Here is a 25,347-nt window from a genome sequence, read left to right as displayed (position 1 = left end):
AAGAAAATGAGACAGTTTTTGTTTTAATTTTTATTTATTTATGATAGTCACAGAGAGAGAGAGAGGCAGAGACACAGGCAGAGGGAGAAGCAGGCTCCATGCACCGGGAGCCCTATGTGGGATTTGATCCCGGGTCTCCAGGATCGCGCCCTGGGCCAAAGGCAGGCGCCAAACCGCTGCGCCACCCAGGGATCCCCGAGACAGTTTTATCATAAAAACAAACATACAGTAAAGGTAATAGACCAATCATTTTTATAAAGCCAGTATGAGGGTTACAAGACAAAAGGAATAATATCAATTATATCTACAGTAACTAGTTAAGGGATACACAAAATACAAAGGTGTAAACTATGACATCAAATTTATAAAACAAGGCAGGGTGTAAAAATGCAGTGTTTTTAAAATCTGTTTGAACTGAAGTAACCATCAACTTAAAAGAGATTGCTATACATACACAGGATGTTATATATGAACTTCATAGTAATCACAAACCAAATATTTATAACGGATACACAAATGGAAGAAAAGCATCCAAACATAATACTAAAAGTCATCGAATCAGAAGAGACTAGAGCAAGAAAACAAGGAAGTCGAATGAAAGAACAAGACTAAGGCTTCATTTAACATGAGTCTATGCTACATTTTTCTACATTAATAAATCCATGAATATACTATCAAAATCATAAGCCTATGTGCATTGATTGAAATGGGTATTTTAACAACAATGATACACAATGGAAATGGGTTGTTATTAAAGGCTCCCTATCACTGCCATCTTAGTCATCAATCATTCAAGTGATGGCATCAAGGTAAATATATGTGAATTTCATTTGAAATATCCAATTATTTGTGGGGTGCCTGGGTGGCTCAGTCAGTTAAGTGTCAGAATCTTGATTTTGGCCCAGGTCATGATCTTAGGGTCATGAGATCCGGCTCCACTCTGAGCATGGAGCCTGCCTAAGAGTCTCTCTTCTCTCTTTCCCATTGCCCTTTACCACCTGCTTGCTTTCCTTCATTTTTTCTCTCTCTCTCTCTCTCAAAAAAAAAAAAAAAGAAAAGAAAGAATCAAATATTTCTTTGACTTACTTATTTAGAAAATCTCTACAGTTGCTCAGCAAGCCATTTTATAAAAATTGAAATAGAAGTAATATAAGTTAAAAAAAAGGTGTTATAAGAAAGCAATTAGGGATGTGCTCTCATGTAAGAAAATGCCAAAACTTACAACATTTTTTAAACTGTTTTATTTATTTATTCATAAAAAGTACAGAGAGAGAAGCACAGACATAGGCAGAGGGAGAAGCAGGCTCCCTATGGGGATCCTGTTGCGTGACTCAATCCCAGGACCCCTGGATCATGACCTGAGCCAAAGGCAGATACATGCTAAACCACTCAGTCATACGGGTGCCCCCAAAACATAGAACTATCAATTTAGTGTTACAAGTTTATTTAATTCATAAAAAGGACTTACCGTGGAATCGTTAAAATCATAAATATCCCTACATGGTTAAGCGTTTGGATTCTAATCATTCACTTATGCATAGGGGTGGAAAATTGAGTTACAGCAAACTTTAAACATAGTATAAACTATTGCTAATCAGAGAATAAGTCAAAGCATCTAAGTGTACTTTGGGTTAGTAGGTAATAATATTTACTTTGCAAAATCCAATTTAACATAGCTTTTCAAGGAAATGGGTCTGTTTGGGGGTGCCTTGGGAACTCAGTTGGTTAAGCATCCAACTCTTGATTCCAGCTCAGATCATCATCTCGGAGTCATGGGATCAAGCCCTGAGTCAGGCTCCACACTCAGTGGGGAGCCTGCTTGAGATTCTCCCCCTCCCTCTACCTCTCTCCCCACTCATGGGCACACTCTCTTCTCTCTCAGATACATAAAATCTTTAAAAAATAAGAAGATAAAATGTGTCAGTTTAGTGGTATTTATTGAATAAAGTTAATAATAGGTATCTCTTGACAATAAGAGCTCCAGGAGCTTTAAAAAATACCATAAAATTTCTGTCCCATTTCCTTATTAGCACAAACCAGTATAACTTTTACTTAGTGAGTATTATTCAGTTAACTCAGAATTTCACCAAATTAAAAACAAAAATTTTATTGGAAATCTGAAACTCAAGAAAAGAAAGATAATATAACTAACCTTGAACAAGTGAGTTTCAATGCTGCTAACTGAAGTCTGCGGCCTTGAGGTAGGAATCATTACATTTTCTCTTGGAGTAACATTTCTATCCAGCAGTAAACTACTAGTCCAATTTCCAACAGAAGGCCCTTCCAAGACTGGTCCCATAGTAAGAGTGCTGTGGAAAGGTCTGTTCTGCTGTCTCTCCACCAGATATTTGGTACTGATATCTGCCAGCCTCTCATTAGTCCTGTGAAGATTACACAACACAAGTGCTTAGTATTTTATTTCTACCCAAATCATTCCTGCATGACCTGCATTTTTTTAAGTTTCCATAATAGCAAACAGAATGTGCCAGTAAACAGTGTTTTAACACTGAAAATGTGACAGAGCAGAGCTACTACATATATTTATAGGTTTAAAATTATTCCAAAGGAGTATATATGATTCCAGGGATAACTAACTAACAAGAAATTCAAATTAGGGGAGGGAAAGAAATGGCTGACAGTGATGCACATGGATTGACAGGTAATACTTGCTACCTTCTGGAATGGCTGTAATTACAAGATTCTGGAGAATGCCGTTACACATATTTGTATTTAGTAAAGCAGCTCAGAACATAAAAATAAACCATCCCTCAAAGACATTTTCAAGGATGTGCTTTCACCACTCTTGTACATTTTACTCATTGCCTCAGAGAAATTGAGGGTTTCGCACCGAGGAATACCTCAGACCAACAACCTCTAGGGGCCAGGTAGATGGCAGAGCAGTGATCAGAAGGACCGAAACAGCTCCAGAGGCAATTAGCTGATAACACACTTACCAAGGCCCTGGAAGTAGAATCTGCCCTTTTTGTCTTCCACACACCCCCTCATGCCCACCATGATGCTATTTTTAGCCACGTTGGGATTTATACTGCCTTTCACCCCAGTGTGAATCTTTCTCTGTTTCACATGTATACTTTTATATAAAGTAGAAAACATACAAAGGTTTCCCCCACCCTCAGGCTCTCTAGTAATAATACCAAAGACACAATCAAGAAAGTTAATTTACCAACCTGTATACTATTGGCACTTGATCTTTTGGGTTAAAGGTGTAATCTTCCAAAAATGAACTCATTAATATTTCTATTTAGGGTAATTCTGACAAAAAATTTTATAGTAATATGCTGTCTAAATACCCACTATTTGCTTCGACGTGGATGGAACTGGAGGGGAGGGTATTAGGCTGAGTGAAATAAATCAATCGGAAAAGGACAAATATTATATGGTCTCATTCATTTAGGGAATATAAAAATTAGTGAAAGGGAATAAAGGGAAAGGAGAGAAAATGAGTGAAAATATCAGTGACGGTGACAAAACACGGGACACACCTAACTCTGGGAAACAAACAAGGGATGGTGGAAAGGGAGGTGAGCAGGGGGTTGGGGTGACTGGGTGATGGGTACTGAGGGGGACACTTGGGCGGGATGAGCACTGGTTGTTATGTAATATGTTGGCAAATTGTTATGCAACATGTTGGCAAATTGAACTCCAAAAAAAACAAAACAAAACAAAACAAAAAACCTTTTAAGTAGGGTTGTAAAGATGCAGGTATGTGAATCTGCTCTTTCCACTACAAATTTTATGAAGTTTAAATATAGACACGTATTCCCAATGAAAATTTAGTGTTCTAATTGAAATATACCATAATTGTAAACTACATGCTGGATTTTTAAGACTTCGAATGAAAAAAATATGAAATATCTCAGTAATAATTTTATATTGATCACAAGTTGAAAGGATATTTTTTGACGTATTGTGTTAAATAAAATATATCAACTTTAAAAAAATAATATGCTGTCTAAATTATAAAGTTTTAAACAATTAGTTTGTAAAGACAACAAGATAGAGTAACTGAAAATATTAACGGGAAAAAGTAAAATCATATACCCCCCCCACACACACACACAAAAAGAGGAGAGAGGCAAACTATCCTGGATGAACATAAAATGGTAAGTTTATTTACAAACGTTATTTTCCAAAATTATACTATCCAGTTGGCTTTCACTTCCTACTAATCTCATGAACCCATCTCCATAAAAATTATGCTTTAGAGGCAAATCAATAAGCTAAATCTATTTTCATTGATTCTGTTTTAACTTACTTGCTCAGTTTTTTTGTCAATGACATTCGCATTTCTGATTCTTCTAGGTAGAGTTGCCTGTACTTTTCCAATTCTATTTTAAGTTCCTGAGAATTTCTTATTTGGGATTGAAGTTCAGATTCCAGCTCTTTAATTCTGAGTGCCACTTGACTTCTTATTGAAGCATCATGACTTGCTCTTAACTGCTCTAAGTTTTCTTGAGATGCTGCTTGTCTCTAAAGCAAATTAAAAGCACAGTTTTAAAACAGCTAAAACTTGAGTAATTATAGTATATTTCTTTCCTTCAGTTGGGAGTCAATGATTCAGAGAGCAATTTTAAATGTGTAAAAAAAAGCTGAAGTGTAAAATATTTATCACCAATGTCACCTGAATTGAATCTGAATGATAAAAATAAAGTTTAATCATTCTTATATTAGTACTCATGCAATCTGATACTTCAAAGAACAAGAGAATCAATTAAAAATTTTAAAAAGTGCATAATACAACTTGAGAATAACCTGTTTCTTGATTTCTGCTCAGAGCATGTTCTCAGTCAGAGGTCCTGAGGCCAAGCCCTGTGTCGCACCCAGTATGGAGTCTACCCAGGATTCATTCTGTCTCTCTGTCTCTCTGTCTCTCCCCCTCTGCCAATCCCCCTGCTCATGTTCAATAAATAAATAAGGAAATAAATAAATAAATGAAATCTTCAAAAAGGAAGAATAACCTAGGAATGGAACATGGAGCCCAATGCAGGGCTTGATTTCACAAACCTGAGACCAAGACCTGAGCTGAGATCAAGAGTCTGCTGCTTAACCAACTGAGCCACCTAGATACTCCATGGTAAAAGTTTTATTTTTTTAAATTTATTTATTTTTAAAGATTTTATTTTATTTATTCATGAAAGCCAGAGAGAGAGAGAGGGGCAGAGACACGGGCTGAGAAGGAGGCTCCACCCTGGGAGCCCGATGTGGGACTCGATCCTGGGACTCTAGGATCACGCCCTGGGTCAAATGCAGGTGCTAAAACCACTGGGCCACCCAGGAATCTCCATGGTAAAAGTTTTATTTTATTTTATTTTTTTCCCCATGGTAAAAGTTTTAAATCACAATTTTTTCTTTTCCTCTTAATAGTCTTGTTTCAGGGGATCCCTGGGTGGCTCAGCGGTTTACCACCTGCCTGCGGCCCAGGGTGTGATCCTGGCATGGAACCTGCTTCTCTCTCTGCCTGTGTCTCTGCTTCTCTCTTCCTCTCTCTGTGTATCTCCTGAATACATAAATAAAATCTCAAAAAAATAGTCTTGTTTCATACATACTGGTCATAAATCATTCTGAAAGATCAATTTAGTGAGAATAATGATGAAAACTGAAATCTTTACAGGGAGGAACGAATGCCTCCAGAAATATACCAAACAGATTGCTGTAAAGGAAGCAGAGGAAACCTACACAATGCATATAACCAAAGTGTAATTTGTAATGAAATAAATGAAAGCATATCACAGATCAATAAACTAATCTGTAAAAATAGACTGACTTCTTTTCATCTTTCTTCTACAATCAATCTTGCTCTCTGGTCAATCTCCCATGTATAATACTTTTCTACTTGAATGCCTTGTACCACATTGACTTCTGCGTGACTTCTGAGGTTTACTACTTTTTCTTCCAAGTTCTTTTTAATCTGTTTTAGTTTTTCACATTCCCTCTCTGTTGCTTTCGTAGATAATAACTCCTGTAGAAGAACTTGATTTTTTGCATCCAGGTCTATACATTTTGAAGATGCAGTTTCAAATATTGCTCTAAGATCACCAATCTCCATGAATAGAACAATACAGTTTGGAAATGGAATGAAATTAGCTTAACTCAAAACTATAACCAACATTTTAAAAAACATTTTATGTTTAAGTCTCTGTACTGAACCGTAGGCTCGAATTCATAATGTCAAGATCAAGAGTCATATGCTCTACTGACTGAGTCAGCCAGGTGCTCCCATTTTAAAATAAATTCATTTGCAATAAAATATAATCTATATTGTAGTAGAGTCTTAGAATGTGGAACCCTGAAGCACTTAGAAAATTAAGAACAAAGTTAAAACCACTAGGAGTTACTAAAAAAGATCTCTGCTATCATTGTCTTTGCCACACAACATTTGTACTTCATTTTATGCTTTTATTTTTCTATGACTGCTTCAGATCTTTCCTCCATAAAATAACTGTAAGTCACCTCTTAGTATAAAGTCTCTTATATAGGCAAATTGAATTCAAATAAAATTTTAAAAAAGAAAAGAAAGTCTCTGGCCCCTTCCCCCATCCTAACACAGCATAATTTTTAAAAATTATTTATTCATGAGACACATAGAGAGAGACAGAGATATAGGCAGAGGGACAAGCTCCACAGGGAGCCCGATGAAGGACTCGATCCCAAGGCCCTAGGATCATGCCCTGAACCAAAGACAGATACACAAACCACTGAGCCACTCGAGTGCCCCAATGAATACTCCCATTAATTTTTTAAAAGTTTTAGTAATATCATATTGACTTATGTAGGTCTGAACCAATAAATGCTTCCTAAGAGAAGACTTTGAAAATAAGACTCTAATTATTGAATCTATAAATACTGATTCTAAGCCACAAGCCTTTTTCTGAATTACAAATGATTTACATTAATTTGAATTGCATTCCCAGGAGAAATGATTCTCAGGATTAAGAAACCACACCTCTCAGTATAAAAATTTAGGGAGATGAAACATATACTTTCGGACAAAAAAAAAAAACAAAACACCTAATTGAATAGTATTCTCTTATAATCCTCTGTTACTCCCACAAAACAAGGGAACATACTAAGCACCAAAAACCACCACTGAAAAACCTGACAGGGTTTCAGTGATTCTGAGTTGGGAAGAACTTCTTTCTTCTGGATATGATTGATAAGACGGGGTAAGTGGATGTGGTGGTTTTATAAATTTTTTGACACTTCTCCCATGATAATCCCACCCCTTAAAATGTGCTGACCTTAGTAATTGGTTTCCAGTGAATAGAATTCGGCAGAACTGCTGTGTGATTTTTTTAAGGCTAGGTTAAAAAATGTGATATAGCTTCCATTGACATTCTTCTTCTAGGGAAACTAACCCTTAGAATCTACTGCTGTGGGAAGCCCAGGCCACCTGGTGTGTCTTCATGTAGACATTTCAGCTGAGACTGACCCAGCTAACGTCCTTGCCAAAAGCCAGCCTCAACAGCTAAACATTTGCATGAATGTGATTTTAGATGATTCTAGTCCCCAGCTTCCAGTCATCTCAGCTGACACCAAATGAAGAAGAAATGAGTTGGCCTTACTCGGCTTTGCCTAAACTAAACACTTGTGAACCAAATAAATGCTGTTTTGAGCAACTAGGTTTTCAGGTGGTTTATGATGCCGCAATAAATAACTGGCACAGAAACTGATATTAAACATGGGGTGCTGACATTAAAATATTTAAACCTGAACCTCCTTTGAACCGAGAGGTAGGTAGAAACTGAAAGGATGTAGGGAAGAGTAAGAATGAAAACCAAAAGGGCTTCCAACAGACTGTTAATGGAAACCTGATGGCCCTTGAAGAGGCTGACAGTAAAGGTTCCAGGCAAGTGAAGAAAATGACACTAGAGGAAAAGGAACTTGCGCCACAAACCACTTGAAAGTAAAACGGGACACAAAAGATAAACTAAACAAGGTCTATGCAGTATGAAAGACCCAGACAAACTGGGTGCAAATATTTTGTCCACATTTATAGCCTTTCCATATGCTGAAATGTCAAATAATGCTAAAATAAAGAATTGCATCCTGGGTCAAGAGCAAATCCAGGAAAACATGGCCTATGGATGAAGCCAAGATTATAAAAACTTTTGTTAAGACCTCAGAAGGATTTCAGGTATGCCTCAAATTTCTTTTAAGGATCTTAAGAGTATGAGCTTCACAGGAGAGCCCAGTTGAAAAGTTTATCTCAAAAAGATCTGCGAGACTGGCTTTTCTACTGACATAAAATCAATCCATTGATTCTCACAGAAAAACTCAAGAAGTTAAGAAAATTATAGCATCAAAACCACTGTTTGCGAGCTTGGACTAAAAGAGACCTAGATAGCACGGACTGAAAATAGGCCTTTGGGTCTTAGAAGTCCCCACAGGGAGGCAGCAGGCTGAAAACACAACTGCAAACACAGGTCATTGGACAGAACCAAGAGCTCAGAGAGGATAGACAGCAAAGAGCCATGGAGAAAAATTTCCATGGTTTCAGACTAAGTCTGACTGAAAAATGGACAGCATGCATCAGGCTGCATTTCAAACCTGCTATGGTCTAGTGTGACTTCCATCTTCTTTCTGAATGGAAGAGTCTTTAGCAAGTAACCAGAATGTTGTGTTTTCAATAGTAGAGAACTGTTCTCTTTAATTCTCAAGTCTTCATTCCTATTGAGAGAACCTGCACTCCAGGGACTAAAATTTAGACAACATAACCCTGGCACCTTATCCCCGCTGCACCTGATTAAGATGGCAAGATCTTGGACTCCATCCTGAACCCGATGCCATGATAACTGAGATTTGTCGGAGGTACTGGGAGGAGGTGAGTGCATTTTTCATGTGAAAGGAATATAGAACACTGTGGCCAGTGGGTAAATTACACTAAAAATTGCGTTCTTCATGTGTTCATAGGTGTTCCAGTATTCCATTAAAACTAAACAAAACAAAAAGACCGTGGGCTAACCTTAGTGACTTGCTACTAACGAACAGAATATGGTCAATGTGATGTTGTGTGTATTCCAAGGCTAGGCTACGAAAGGCAACACAGCTTCTGCCCTGTTCTGTATCTCAGCCTGCTTACTCGGAATTTAGCCCCTCCTCTTGTGAGGAGGCTCAGGCCACAAAGAGAGTCCAGGTGTGCCAGTGTAAGCATTTTGGCTGCCTGCCCTAACTATAAATCTAGGCAACAGCCAGCATCAACACCACCAGACATGAACTTTTTCTCTTGGTTTTTCCCCATTTAGGAGGACATTATCTGTGCATTTTTTCATATATTCCCTTTATTATGTTGAGGTATGTTCCCTCTTAAACCTACTTTGTGGAGGGTTTTTATCATGCATGGATATTGTACTTCATCAAACGCTTTTCCTACATCTATGGAAATGATGACGATTCTTCTTTCTTTTATTAATATGGTGCATCACACTGATTGATTTGCAGATACTGAATCACCCGTGTAACCCAGGAATAAATCCCATTTGATCATGGCGGTGATTTTCTTAATGTATTGTTAGATTCAGTTTGCTACTATTTTGTTAAGGATTTTTGCACTAGAAAATTGGCCTGTAATTCTCTTTGTGTTGTCTTTATCTGGTCTTGGTGTCAGGGTAATGCTGGCCTCATCAAATGAATTTGGAAGTTTTCCTTCCTCTTCTGTTTTTTGGGACGGTTTGAGAAGAACGCATACTAACTCTTTCTTTAAATGCTTGGTAGAATTGGACTCTGAAGCCATCTGGTCCTGGACTTGTGTTTGTTCCAAGTTTTTGGATGAGTGATTCAATTTCTTGGCTGGTTAGCATTCTGTTCTACTTTCTTCCTGCTTCAGTTTTGGCAATTTATATGTTTCTCAGAACTTATCCATTTCTTCTAGGTTGTCCAATTTGTTGACATATATTTTTCATAATATTCTCTTATAATTGTTTGGATTTCTGCAGTGTTGGTTATTCTCCTCTGTCATGTGTGATTTTATCTGGGTCCTTTCCCTTTTCTTTTTGAGAACTATGGCTAGAGCCTTATCAATTTTATTAAATTTTTCAAAGAACCAGCTACTGTTGATCTGTTCTATTTTTATTTGTGTTTAGTTTCTATATCATTTATTTCCACTCTAATGTTTTTTTAAAGATTTATTTATTGGGGCGGGGGGGAGGGGCAAAGGAAAAGGGAGAGAGAGAATCCACCAGTAGACTGAGGTTGGAGGCTGAAGCAGGCTTCAATCCCAGGACCCTGAGAACGTGACCTTAGCCAAAATCAAAGAGTTGGTCAGTTAACCAACTCAGCCACCCAGGACCCCCATTTTTCCTCTAATTTTTATTATCTCCTTCCTTCTACTGGCTTTAGGTTTCATTTGTTGTTCTTTTTCTAGCTTCTTTAGGTGTAAGGTTAGTTTGAGATTTTTTTTTTTTTTGCTTCTTGAGGTAGGCCTGTATTGCTATATATACTTCCCTCTTAGAATCAGTTTGGCTGCATCTGAAAGGTTTTGGGGGGATCCCTGGGTGGTGCAGCGGTTTGGTGCCTGCCTTTGGCCCAGGGCGCAATCCTGGAGACCCAGGATCGAGTCCCGCATCGGGCTCCCGGCATGGAGCCTGCTTCTCCCTCCTCCTCTGCCTCTCTCTCTCTCTCTCTCTCTCTGTCTATCATAAATGAATAAATAAATATTAAAAAAAAACATTAAAAAAAGGTTTTGGACAATTGTGTTTTCATTTTCATTTGTTTCCATGTCTTTTGAAATTTCTTCATTTATTTCCTGGTTGGCCCACACATTGATAGTACGATGTTATTTCACCTCCATGTATTTGTGGTCTTTTCAGACGGTTTTTTGTAGTCCACTTCTAGTTTCATAGTATTGTGGTCAGGAAAGGTGCATGGTAGGACTTCAATCTTTTTGTACTTCCTAAGGCCTGTTTTGTGGCCTAATGTATGATCTAGTCTAGAGAATATTCCAGATCTGTATTCTAATTTCATTTATTGCACTCTTCATCTCAGATTCTTTTTAAACTCTTCTATCTCTGTTGTAAGGATCTCACTGATGTCTTCCATTCTTTACTCAAGTCCACTGAACATCCTTATGGTCACTGCTTTAAATCCTCCATCAGGCACGTTATTTCTCTCTCTCTCACTTAGATCTCTGGCCCTGTGGCATTATCCTGTTCTTTCATTTGAGATAAATTCCTCTGTCTTCTCATTTTGTCTAGGTCTCTGACAGTTTCTCTGGGTTAGAAAAGCCAGTTATGTCACTTGTTCCTGAAAGTAATGGACCACTGAAAATGGTCCCGTAGTGCCCAGGGCCTGGTGCTTGAGGGAGGGTCTCCAGGGTGTGTGGCATGCACTCTGCTACTGGGTTCTGGCTCCTCTATCCCTCAGGCCAGTCATCTGAGAGATAGGCTCTCAGTATCTGCTGTGGGCAGTGTTTGGTACTTGGCCTGAATCTAGCAGGTTTGAACTAGCTTGCGAAATGAGACCTGTCACAGTCCACTGGAACTGAGACCCTGCAAAACTCTGGTCGGGACACATGGTGTCCGCAGGGGTTTGTACTGGTCTTCTGGGGGAAGGGCTTGCTGTGCTGGAACTGAGGCAAGCATGATTCAAAAGGGCAGTTCCCCTGGAGTGCAAACGGGTGGTGGCTGGTGTAAGCAAGTTAGGCAGCTGGTGTCAGAGTGGCACTGATTCCCACAGGTGGCTCTGTGTTTGTGCTCAGGGCCAGGGGAGGGAAATGGCACCAGCCAGCTGCTTCCGTTCTGTGTGCCTCTCTCCAAGTATAGTGCCCTACACATTCTACCATAGCCAAGCCCAATAACCTTTAAAATTCCAGGCTTTAAGCCCTCCATAGTTGCAAGAACTCAGGAAATTCAGCCACTCTCCTTTTCCAAGCCAGTGGCTACGTGCATTCCCAGGTGTTCTCTCCTGCCCTTCGCTGGGACCACTACTCCCTCCCATCTGCTGCAGATAGGATCTCTTTCTCTTCTAAACTATATCTCTGTACTTCCGACTTTCTTTAAAGTGGCTTCTTCTCTCTCTTTAGTTGTGACCTTTGTTCTGTCAGTATTCAGGTAGATTTCTGGGGTATGTAGGATGAGTTGATAGGTATCTAGTTGTATTAGTGGGATGAGGTGAGTCTAGGCTCCTCCTACCCTGCCACCATCTTCCTTTCTCTAAGACATTTTTTCTAAAGAATCCCTTCAATTACAAATTATTAAAACTAGACAAGAACTCCTCTTTTAAATTTCCCCTCATGTTAGGGGAGAAAAACGACTGGCAAGCAGAGAGACATGTGATTTGAAGTATAACAGCTGAACAACTAGTAAAAGTTTAATAAGCAAAACGGAACCTTTTATCTGAATTCAAGTAACTGCAATTCTAAAAGAAAGGCAGCATTGAGTGCTTTTAAATCAATAATCTTCATTCTCCCTTCATCAGTGATGACATAAGGAGAACGTTATGGAATAATTTCTAATCTTTTCATTAGCGAAACAAATGTATTGTCCTTTGGCACACTTAAATTAAATATAATTTCTCCTTTATCTTACTGCAAGCTTATTTTTCAGGGGAGGTAGTAAGACTATCTCATCTTTATATCGTACTAGAATGCTTCTCCATATCATATAGGTTCACTTTGAAATTTTTTTGTGATTCAAATTGCTCGCCTATTTGTCTCTGATAATTTGATTGTTTTTAAAAATATTTAATTTATTTATTCATGAGAGACACACACAGAGAGACAGAGGCAGAGACACAGGCAGCGAGAGAGGTAGACTCCATGAAAGGAGCCTGACGTGGACTCAATCCTAGGTCTCCAGGATCACGCCCTGGGCTGAAGGCAGTGCTAAACCACTGAGGACCCGGGCTTCCCTGATAATTCAATTAAATGCAACAAGATATTTTACAGGTGTATTCTTGACATAATGTAATGAAATGTTTATTCTATTAATTACGTATTGACCTATCAAAGTACAGCTATGCATATCTTTCTATTTCAGTAAAAGAAGATGGATACAGGCAACTCTGTTTTCCAAGAATGTAGGATCTGTGCCAAGAACGGGATCGGCGCCAGTCTTGTATGCACAAGAACCAGGTCAAAAGAGTATCTAATTGTGAACTTTAAGATGATGGATTAGCAAGACTTCCAAACAGGAAGGCTGATAACCCAGAGTTAATCCTTTATATCCTAGATGGTGAAATCTATGGGTGAGTCTATGCATTATAACAAGTTAATAAAACACAACGAAGTACATAGTAGACAGTGGATCCTACAACCAAGACGATGGAAATGGATGCGGGAGGCACTGAGTGAGAAACTACAGGTATTACTGGAGAAGAGAAACGGGACTCTATCTTTTTGAGCCTGGCTTCTCATTGTGTCAGGTAGTCAGCAAGACATAAGCTGGCAAAAGGCTCCTTCAAAAAGTATAAGTCTCTACAGGAGTAAAGTTAGGTTCTACTACATTGACTTATTACATAATTGTAATATAAATGAGTGGTAATTTGCAAGAGGACTAGGAAAGAATTCTCATAAAATTTGATTTGGTAGTGGCCTAAGGATAGACATATAGGTCAATGTATTAGAATTGAGAATCTAAAAATAAACTCTCAAATTATGGTGGATTGATTTTCAACAAGGGTGTCGAGACACTAAAATGGAATAAGAATAGTCTTTTTAACAAATGGTACTGAGACAAATGGATATCCACACACAAAGTAATAAAATTAGACCTCTACCTCACAACATATGTACAAACTTAACATGAAATATTAAGAGCTAAAATTATAAAACTCATAGAAAAAACAGGTGTGTATGTTCGTGATTGCATTTGGCAACAGTTTCTTAAATATGGCATCAAAAGACAGAAACAGATTAAGGATTTCATCAAAATCTAAAAAATAAAAGCTTCTATGCTTCAAATGTAACCATCAAGCAAAAGTGAAAAGGCAAGGTGATGAATAAAATATTTGAAAATCATATCCCTGATAAGGGGTCTGTAGTTAGGATATAGATAGAACTCTTACAATAATGAAAAGACAGTCCAATATAAAAATGGGCAAAATAAATGATTAGTTCTTTAAGCAAGATATAGAAATGAATAATGACCACATATAAAGTGAGATGCTCAACATCACTAGTTCTAAGAAATATGCAAATTAAAACCACAAGACAGATGGAACTCAACAAGTGTATTATGCTAAGTGAAATAAGTCAGAGAAAGACAAATACCATATGATTTCACTCCTATGTGGAATTAAGAAAAAAAAAAGCCAACAACAGATGAACATAGGGGAAGGTGGAAAAAAAGGAGAGAAAGAGAGGCAAACCATAAGAGACTCTCAACCATAGAGAATAAACTAAGTGTTGCTGTCGAGGTGGGCAGGGGGGGCTAGATGAGTGATGGGTATTAAGGAAGGCACTTGTACTGATGAGCACTGGGTATTTAAGTGAGGAATCACTAAATTCTACTCCTGACACCAAGATTACATGATATGTCAACTAACGAGAATTCAAATAAAAATTTGAAACAAATGAAAATACCCCTACAACGTGTCATTTTACACCTAATAGGATAGCTATAACAAAAACAACAGATAATGACAAACATTGACAAGAATCAGGGAAAATGAGAATCCTCAAACACTGGTGACATAAATGTAAAATGGTGCAGCCAGTTTGGAAAATAGTCTGGCAGTTCCTCAAAAGGTTTAAACCAAAAATGTTAAAGGTCCTTTAACATATGAACTAACAATTCCATTTATAAGTATATACCCAAGAGAAGTGAAATGTTCACGCAAAAGCTTGTACATGCATATTCACAACAGCATTATTAACAACAGCCAAAAAGTGTAACAGCTCAAACGTCCACCAAATGATAAATACATAAATAAAACGTGGGCTGTCCATATGGTGGGAGAGTATTCAGAAATAAAAAAATAATAAAGTTCTGACACATGGCACAAAATAAATCTAAAAACATGTTAAACCAAAGAAGGCAGTCACAAAGGATCAAATATTTGGTGATTCCATTGAGATGACCTGTCCAAAATCAGCAGCAAATCGATAGAGACAGAGACTAGAACGGTGACTACCGATGGCTAAGAAGAATAGGGAGGGGGAAACTAGCATGAGGTGCCAGTTAAAGGGCATAGGGTTTATTTTTACGGTGACAAAATGTTCTAAAATGGATTGTGGTAGTCTTTGAATATGCATCTTATGTTCATTATATCTCAATAAAGTTATTACCAAAAATATATATCAAGTATGTAAGATTAATAGGAAAATCTGTATTTTACTGCTCAAAGCACAGAGGGATTTATTTCCCAATGATTTTAGAGTCCCAAATCTAATTAAAAATTACCTTCTGTCTTAGCATATTAATCTGAATTTCCATTTCCGTTTGACTGGTTTTTAAATCTCCATAGAAAGGAAGCTCTCCATTTTCATATTTACTTAACATCCTTCTTAACATGTTTATTAAGTGGTTCTTAAGCCTGCAGAAGGTATAGAATGAGTAAGTCAGGTCCTTTAAGAAGAAATATTTAATACTTATTTAAATAGATAATATGTTCTATCACATAAACAAATCTATACTTATGATATCTCATTTGTTCCAATCTCTCATTGTTTGAGAGAATACCAACTAAATTACATTGCTAAGTAAAAAAATATGGAAAAGATTTTTATGACACATATGGCAGTTGAAGGGTTAACAGGGTAACTATATTAAGAGTTCTTTTAAGTTATTATTAATATCTATTTTCAGTATGTGAATATAAAAATTAATCTATTATTAGGTAGTAGAGGCTAGTAATCCACGGTGAGGAAGAAAAGCATCCTCATCTATTAATGTTTTATAAAGACACAAAAATACATTTTGGTACCCACTTACCCCAGTCTAAAAGAAGGAAAGAAAATACAGACAAAAAACATCAAAGGAGATCATTCAAAACAGAAAGAGAAACAGGAAAGAAAAATATTTATAAAGTTTGAATGCAGAGGAAGAAGGAAGAGGCAGAGCTTTAGAAGAAAGGAAATCAGCAGAGAGAGAATGTATGATGATGGCCTATGAGACTGTTTTAAACAAAAATCGAATACCTTGGCTAGTACATTCTTAGGAAAGTGAAGGATGCCAAACAATGCAGAGAAACAAAGTTAAATGACAGAAAAGTTTTGGCGGATCAGAGCAAAACTTAAATACTCAGCAAATAAGCAGAAAGGAAGCCAGGTGGGAGCTTCAGAGACATCGGAAAGACTTTTTTAAAAATCTGAGTAGTGAAATTGCTCATTTTATTCTTCATGAAGTCAGACATATATTTTTGTATGAATGATATATTTTATAACTAGAAAATGCAGGAAGAAAATGTAAGCCACTTGAGTCAGAGATGGCAGAGCAAGAGGAGAACATAGTTTTGTCTGATCCCAGAAATTCAGCCAGAGAGCTTTCAAATCATTCTGAACACCTGTGAAATCAACCAGACATCTAAGGAAAGAATTGCAGCATTTCTACAAATAGAAAAGTGACCACTTTTTGCAAGTCTTGGTTAACTTTCACCTTCAGAGTTACATTCTATTCTTTCACCGTACTTAATTTTATTTCTATATACATGTAAGTCCTGCTTGTTTTTCCTTTGGGATATATTTCTCTAACAAAAAGACATAGGATATGGTATATTGCTCAGTTCTGTTCAACTGGGTGATAATATCTTTTTTTACAATTTATTCATGATAGTCACAGAGAGAGAGAGAAAAAAGAGAGAGAGAGAGAGAGAGGCAGAGACATAGGCAGAGGGAGAAGCAGGCTCCATGCACTGGGAGCCCAACGTGGGATTCGATCCCAGGTCTCCAGGATCACGCCCTGGGCCAAAGGCAGGCGCTAAACCACTGCGCCACCCAGGGATCTCCGATAATATCCTTTTTATTTTGACTTTTAATTTCCATTTTTACACTTACATTCTAGACTTTCCTTGTATTTAATTTTATTTTTGTATATATACAAGGTTTCCTCTTAACCATTTGGGGATGCAATTTCTATATTCCCCAAATGAATAAGACCATATAATGTTTGTCCTTCTCCGATTGACTTACTTCACTCAGCATAATACCCTGCAGTTCCATCCATGTCGAAGTAAATGGTAGGTATTTGTCGTTTCTAGTGGCTAAGTAATATTCCATCGTATACATAGACCACATCTTCTTTATCCTTTCATCTTTCGAAGGACACCAAGGCTCTTTCCACAGTTTGGCTACTATACATTGCTGCTATAAACATTGGGGTACAGGTGTCCCGGCGTTTCACTGCATCTGGATCTTTGGGTAAATCCCCAGCAGTGCAACTGCTGGGTCATAGGGTAGATCTATTTTTAAGTCTTAGAGGAATCTTCACACAGTTCTCCAGAGTGGCTACACCAGTTCACATTCCCACCAACAGTGTAAGAGGGTTCCCTTTTCTCCGCATCCTCTCCAACATTTGTTGTTTCCTGCCTTGTTAATTTTCCCCATTCTTACTGGTGTGAGGTGGTATCTCATTGTGGTTGTTGTTTCTTTTTCCCTGATGGCCCCTGATTCGGAGCATTTCCTCATGTGCTTGTTGGCGGTGTCTATGTCTTCCTCTGTGAAAATTCTGTTCATGTCTTTCGCCCATTTCATGATTGGATTGTTTGTTTCTTTGCTGTTGAATTTACTACGTTCTTTATAGATCTTGGATACTAGCCCTTTATCTGATAGGTCATTTGCCAATATCTTCTCCATTCTGGAGGCTGTCTTTTAGTTTTGTTGACTGTTTATTTTGCTGTTCATTTTTGCTTTGGTTTCTCTTGCCTTCATGGATGTATCTTGCAAGAAGTTGCTGTGGCCAAGTTCAAAAAGGGTGTTGCCTGTGTTCTCCTCTAGGATTCTGATGGATTCCTGTCTCACATTTAGATCTTTCATATATTTTGAGTTTTTCTTTGTGTATAGTTTAAGAGAATGGTCTAGTTTCATTGTTATGCACGTGACTGTCCAGTTTTCCCAGCACCATTTATTGAAGAGACTGTCTTTTTTCCAGTGGATAGTCTTTCCTGCTTTGTCGAATATAACTTGACCATAGAGTCGAGGGCCCATTTCTGGATTCTCTATTCTTTTTCATTTTCCTAGGTGTCTGTTTTTGTGCCAGTACCACACTGTCTTGATGATCACAGCTTTGTGGTACACCCTGAAATCTGGCACTTTGATGACCCCAGCTCTGGTTTTCTTTTTTAATATTTCCCTGGCTATTCGGTGTCTTTTCTGATTCCATACAACTCTTCCGATGATTTGTTCCAACTCTGTGAAGAAAGTCCATGGTATTTTGATAGGGATTGCATTAAATGTATAAATTTCCCTGGGTACCATTGACATTTTCCCAATATTCATTCTTCCAATCCATGAGCATGGCATATTTTTCCATCTCTTTGTGTCTTCCTCAATTTCCTTCAGAAGTGTTCTGTACTTTTGAGGGTAGAGATCCTTTACCTCTTTGGTTAGGTTTATTCCTAGGCATCTCATGGTTTTGGGCGCAGCTGTCAATTGGATTGATCCCTTAATTTCTCTTTCTTCAGTCTCATTGTTAGTGTATAGAAATGCCCCTGATTTCTGGACATTGATTTGGTATCCTGCCACACTGCTGAATTGCTGTATGAGTTCTAGCAGTCTTGGGGTGGAGTCTTTTGGGTTTTCTATGTACAGTATCATGTCAACCACAAAGAGGGAGCATTTGACTTCTTTGCCAGTGTGAATGCATTTTATTTCTTTTTGTTTTCTGATTGCTGAGGCTAGGACTTCTAGTACTCTGTTGAATAGCAGTGGTGAGAGTGGACATCCGTGTCTTGTTCCTGATCTTAGGGGTAAGGCTCCCAGTGCTTCCCCATTGAGAATGATATTTGCTGTGGGCTTTTCATAGATGGCTTTTAAGATGCTGAGGAATGTTCCCTCTATTCCTACACCCTGAAGAGGTTTGATCAGGAATGGATGCTGTAGTTTGTCAAATGCGTTCTCTGCCTCTATTGAGAGGGTCATATGGTTCTTGTTTTTTCTCTTCTTGATATGATCAATCACATTGATTGCTTTACGAGTGGTGAACCAGCCTTGCATCCCGGGGATAAATCCTACTGGGTTATGGTGAATAATCTTCCTAATGTATTTTTGGATCCTATTGGCTACTATCTTGTTGAGCATTTTTGCATCTGTGTTCATCAGGGTTATTCTCTCTACCTCTCCTTTTTGGTGGGGTCTTGGGTTTTGGAATTAAGGGGATGCTGGCCTCATAGAATGAGTTTGGAAGTACTCCATCTCTTTCTATCTTTTGGAGCAGCTTTAGTAGACTAGGTATTGTTTCTTCTACAAATGTTTGATAGAATTCCCCTGGGAAGCCATCTGGCCCTGGACTTTTGTGTCTTGGGAGGTTTTTGATGATATCTTCAATTTCCTCCCTGGTGTTTGGCCTTTTTGGACTTTCTATTTCTTCTTGTTCCAGTTTTGCTAGTTTGTGGTTTTCCAGAAATGAGTCCCATTTCTTCTAGATTGCCTAATTTATTCGCGTATAGCTGCTCATACTAAGTGTTTAAAGTCGTTTGTATTTCCGTGGTATTGGTGGTGATCTCTCCATTTTCATTTGTGACTAATTTGAGTCTTTTCTCTCTTGTTTTTAATAAGGCTGGCTAATGGGGATCCCTGGGTGGTGCAGCGGTTTAGCGCCTGCCTTTGGCCCAGGGCGCGATCCTGGAGACCCGGGATCGAATCCCAAGTCGGGTTCCTGGTGCATGGAGCCTGCTTCTCCCTCTGCCTATGTCTCTGCCTGTGTGTGTGTGTGTGTGTGTGTGTGTGTGTGTATGTGACTATCATAAATAAATAAAAAATTAAAAAAAAAATAAGGCTGGCTAATGGTTCGTGTATCTTATTCTTTCAAAGAACCAACTCCTGGTTTTGTTGATCTGTTTCACAGTTCTTCGACTCTCTATTTCATTGAGTTCTGCTCAAATCTATTAATTGTCTTTTTCTGCCAGGTGTAGGTTTTATTTGCTGTTCTTTCTCCAGCAACTTTAGATACAAGATTAGCTTTTACATGTGGGTTCTTTCCAGTTTTTTGAGGGATGCTTATATTGCGATATATTTCCCCCTCAGGAGTGCTATTGCTGTATCCCAAGATTTTGAACAGTCGTATCTTCATTCTCATTAGTTTCCATGACTCTTTTTAATTCTTCCTGAATTTCCTGGTTGACCCTTTCATCTTTTACCAGGATGGTAGTTAACCTCCACATGTTTCCATTTCTTCTAATATTCTTCTTGTGATTTAGTCCTGTTTCAAAGCATTATGGTCTGAAAATATGCTGGGGACAATCTCAGATTTTTATCATCAGTTGAGACCTGATTTGTGACCCAGTATGTGGTCTATTTTGGATAAAGTTCCTTGTGCACTTGAGAAGAACGTGTATTCAGTTGCATTTGTCTATAAAGTTCTGTAAATATCTGTGAAATCCATCTGGTGCAGTGCATCATTGAAAGCTCTTGTTTCTTTGGAGATATTGGGCTTAGAAGATGTGTCATTTACAGAAAGCGACATGTTAAAATCTCCCCGTTTTAGTGTACTATTAGCTAAGTATGTCTTAATTTTGGTTATTAATTGACTGTTATACTTGGCAGCTCCCGCATTCGGGGCATAAATACTCATGATTGTTAGGTCCTCTTGTTGGAGAGATCCTTTAAGTATGATATAGTGTCCCTCTTCATCTCTCACTACAGTCTTTGGGATAAACTTTAATTTAGATGATATAAGGATAGGTATCCCTGGTTTCTTTTGAGGACCATTTGAATGGTAAAGGGTTCTCCAACCTTTTATTTTCAGGCTGTAGGTGTTCTTAGGTCTAAAATGAGTCTCTTATAGACAGCAAATAGATGGGTCTTGCTCTTTTTATCCAGTCTGAAACCCTGCGCCTTTTGATGGGGTCATTAAGCCCATTCATGTTCAGAGTTACTCTTGAAAGTTATGAATTTAGTGCCATCATGATACCTATTCAGTCCCTGTTTTTGTGGATTTTTTCCTTGGACTTCCTCTTTCTTTTACAGAGTCCCCCTTTATATTTCTTTCAGAACTGGTTTGGTGGTCACATATTCTTTCAGTTCCTGTCTGTCTTGGAAGTTCTTTCTCTCTCCTTTTATCGTGAATGAGAGCCTTGCTGGATAAAGTATTCTTGGCTGCAGGTTCTTCTCATTTAGGACCCTGACTATATCCTGCCAGCCCTTTCTGGCCTGCTAGGTCTCTGTGGAGAGGTCTGCTGTTATCCTAATACTTCTCTCCATAAAGGTTAGGAATCTCTTGTCTCTTGCTGCTTTAAGGATCTTTTCTTTATCTTTGGAATTTGCAAGTTTCACTGTTAACTATCGAGGTGTTGAGTGGTTTTTATTGATTTCAGGGGGCGATCTCTCTATCTCCTGGATCTGGTTGCCTGTTTCCCTTCCCACGTTAGAGAAGTTCCCAGCTATGATTTGTTCAAATATGCTTTCTGGTCCTCTGTCTCTTTCGGCGGACTCTGGAACCCCTATTAACACTAAATTAAACTAGATTTTTCCTTCTGAGGCTGTCATTTGTTTCCCTTAACCTTTCCTCATGACCCTTTAATTGTTTTTCTCTTTTTTTCCTCAGCTTCCTTCCTTGCCATCAACTTGTCTTCTATGTCACTCACTGGTTCTTCTACCTCTTTAACCTTCATTGTTAGGACCTCCAGTTTGGATTGCATCTTATTTAATTGATTTTTAATTTCTGCCTGATGAGATCTAAATTCTGCAGTCATAAAGTCTCTTGAGTCCTTTATGCTTTTTTCTAGAGCCACCAGTAGCTTTATAATTGTGTTTCTGAATTCGCTTTCTGACATTGAATTGTAATCCAGATTTTGTAACTCTGTGGGAGAGAGGACTGTTTCTGATTCTTTCTTTTGAGGTGAGTTTTTCCTTCTAGTCATTTTGTTCAATGCAGAGTGGCCAAAAAGAAGTTGTACTGGAAAAAGGAGAAAAAGAGAGGAAAGGGGGGCAAGGGGGAGGACAAACAGAAAACAAAAAGCAAGAGGAGGTATCCTCTGATTCTGTATACTGTAAATCCCTTGACTTCCCCCTGGGACTTTCCAGGGCTGCTTGGTCAATGCTTTTTCCCCTGTCCTTCCAGCTGGTTTTCTGGGGGAGGGGCCCGCTGTGGTGATTCTCAGGTGTGTGCACCTGGGGGAGCTGCCCAGCCCCTTGCCAGGTGCAGGGCTCAGTGCAAGCTGTTTATCCTGTGAAGCTCCTGTTCAGTCCCAGGTACAAGGTGACAGCAGGAGGAACAACAAGAGTGGCGGCAGCCAGCTCTCCATCTCTTGAGTCAGCTCCCGCAGTAACTACCACAGCTCCCAGTCCGCAGGGGCCTGGGTGGTCCGGGGGAAGGGGGCATAGATCTGCACAGCTCGGGGCCGCGTGGCAGCAGGAGCGTCCTTGCTGCCCTGTGTCCTCCCGGCCTCTACCTGCCCCGGGGGGAGTGCCGGATCCTGGGCTGTGTCCCCGGTGCCCTGGGCTCTGGGGCCTGCACCGCTGGAATCACATTCCCGGGGCCGCGCAGTGGCCGCCACCTGAGCTGCTCCCGGGGCCCCACTGGGCGCGGCGTCCAGCCCTTTAGGGAGCTCAGCCCGCAGTGTGTGGAGGGATCTCCCCCAGAGTGCAGTTGCTCTTTTAATGCCCCTGGGAGCCTGAGGGCATCTGTACCCCTTCTGGGATCCTGCCCGAGCTCCCTGCAAGCGCCGTTCCTTCCAGGAAGATTGGTAAAGTTTCTGCTTCTCCAGGACTGGGCTTTCCTGTCCTGGGGGCACTAGCTGCGTGGCCTTTGCCTGGCTCCTCATGGGGGCTCCTCCCCCTTGGATGCTTTTTTATATCTTTATGTTTTTCCGTCTTCCTACCTTGATAGAAGCGCGAACTCTTCTGACTGTAGCATTCCAGCTCTTCTCTCTTTAAATGTCAGGCTGAATTCATAGGTTTTCAGGATGATTTGAAAGTTATCTAGGTAAGTTGGTGGGGACTGGTGACTTCGGGACCCTACTTTTCTGCCATCTTGCCCCGCCTCCTTCTCTTTTTAATATATACCTCGGTGCTATAAATGGTGAGATGAGTGCTATTCTTGGAGGATTCCAGAAATTTTTAACATATTATGTTTTTATTTTCATTCAATATGTGATACTTTGTAATTTCTTTTTTCATTACTTCTTTATTCCAAGGGTTTTTAAAAGATTTTTATGTATTTGAAAGAGAAGGAGAGAGAGAGAAAGAGAGCGCATAGGCGAAGGGAGGTCCAGAGGGGTAAGCGTCCTTCCCTCTGAGTGGGAAGCCCAACATGGGGCTCAATCCCAGGACCCGGAGATCATGACCTGAGCTAAAGGCAGACACTTAATCCATTGAGCCACCTAGGTACCCAGACCCAGGGGTTATTTAGATGTGCATTATTAATCAGTTTGCAAGTATTTGAGTATTTTCCAGAGGTAGGTTTGTTCTTCATTTCTAATTTGATCACTTTGTGGTCACAGAACACACTTTCATGACTTCAATCCTTTTTTTTTTTTTTTTTTTTGACTTCAATCCTTTTGACTTAACTCCCTTTATTAAGGTTTATTTTATGACCCAGAATATAATCTCTTTTGGTAAATGCTCCATGGATACTTGAGAAAGATGGTGGTGGTCAAGTCTTCTATATCCTTGATGATTTTCTGCCTATTAAAATCTCAGACTAAAATTGTAAATTTGCCTGCTTCTCTTTGCAGTTCTGTTGATTTTTGCCTTATGTATTTTGATGTTATTAATAGATTCATAAGCATTTAGGTTTGTTATGCTTATTTGTCGACCCTTTCATCATTAACAAATGACCTTATACATCATGAGAATATATATTGCTTTGAAATCTATTTTGCCTGGCATTAATATTGCTACCCAAGCTCAGCCTTCTTTTGTCAAGTGTGTGTGGTATATCCTTATTTTTGTCCTTTTCACAAATTTGTGTCTTTACATTTATTTATTTATTTATTTATTTATTTATTTTATTTATTTGTGTGTGTGTGTCTTTACATATAAATTGAATTTTTTATAGGCAGCCTATGGTTGTCTCTTACATTTTTATCCATTCTGACAGTCTGCCTTTTAATCGAGGCTTTTAGACCATTTTCTTTCTTTCTTTTATTTTTTGACAATTTTCATTTACTCTGATTATTGATACAGTTGATATAAATCTCTCATCCTGTTTGCTTTCCGTTTGACCTGCTTTGTTCCCATTTTCTTTGCTTTCTGCTTTCTTTTAGATTAATAAACTAATTTTTACGAGTTCAATTTATACTTATATATAAATATACACATATGTGTATGTATGGGCTTTGTTTATTACTTAACAAAGCTTAAGATTTGCTATTTTAGTGATTGCTTTAGGGTTTAAAGCATATGACTCAAGCATCACAGTCCACCTTCTTGTAGTGTTATACCACATTATATGTAGTTTAAGAAAATTCCAATAGGGAACACGTGAGTAGCTTAGTGGTTGAGCATCTACCTTTGGCTCAGGGTGTGATCCCAGGGTCCTTGTATCAAGTCCCACATCAGGCTATCTCAGGGAACCTGCTTCTCCCTCTGCCTGTGTCTCTGCCTCTCTCTCTCTCCATGTCTCTCATGAATAAATAAATAAAATCTTTTTTTAAAATTACAATAGTTTACTTCCATTTCTTCTCTCCTAGCCAGATCCTTTGTGGGTCTGTGGGATTATAGTTTTCATTCAGTTTAGAAAGGTTTCAGTTATGTTTTCTTTTCTTTTTAAAAGATTTTAAAGTTCTATTGATAATAAGATTTTATTCATTTATTTGAGAGAGAGAGCATGAGCAGGGAGACAGGCAGAGGAAGAGGGAGAAGCAGACTCCCTACTAAGCAGGGAGCCCACCATGTGGCTTGATCCCAGGACACCAAGATCATGACCTGAGCCGAAGGCAGACACCCACCGATTGAGCCACCCAGGCACCTGGTATAATCTCTTTACGTTGAAGTTACTCAATATTTATTTCATGTATGAATGAGTTAATGTGAACATGCTCGGTCCCTTATATGCAAAAAATACTCATATTGTTTTATTTTACTTTTTAAAAGAACAAATTTGTGAGAGAGCATGAGCAGGAGATGGGGAGAGGAACAGAGAGGGAGGGAACGAGGGGGTAAAGAACCTTAAGCAGACTCTGTGCTGAGTGCAGCACCCAGTGCCAGGTTCAATCCTACAATTGTGAGATCATGACCTCAGCCAAAACCAATAATTGGATGCTTTACCACCTGACCCACCCTGATGCCTCCTGTAT

At 38.8% G+C, this 25,347-nt stretch overlaps 2 protein-coding genes across 2 annotated transcripts in view; one reads left to right on the top strand and one right to left on the bottom strand.

The window, feature by feature from the left end:
* The window catches only part of LOC140633290 (ankyrin repeat domain-containing protein 26-like), a 30,446-nt gene extending 14,940 nt beyond the window's left edge, over positions 1-15,506 (bottom strand). Inside the window, exons 1-3 of the mRNA XM_072825622.1 lie at positions 15,357-15,506; positions 4,277-4,491; positions 2,153-2,381 (exon numbers count right to left, since the gene is read on the bottom strand). Coding sequence (XP_072681723.1) covers positions 2,153-2,381; positions 4,277-4,491; positions 15,357-15,467 — 555 coding nt within the window. The 5' untranslated portion in view covers positions 15,468-15,506. The remainder of the gene's footprint in view (positions 1-2,152; positions 2,382-4,276; positions 4,492-15,356) is intronic.
* LOC140633127 (coiled-coil domain-containing protein 144A-like) overlaps positions 1-25,347 on the top strand; it is a 606,261-nt gene that overhangs the window by 519,107 nt on the left and 61,807 nt on the right.

The sequence above is a fragment of the Canis lupus genome, chromosome 5 (assembly GCF_048164855.1).
Source record: "Canis lupus baileyi chromosome 5, mCanLup2.hap1, whole genome shotgun sequence".
Classification (NCBI taxonomy): domain Eukaryota; kingdom Metazoa; phylum Chordata; class Mammalia; order Carnivora; family Canidae; genus Canis; species Canis lupus.
This window is presented reverse-complemented; position numbering and strand designations above follow the sequence as displayed.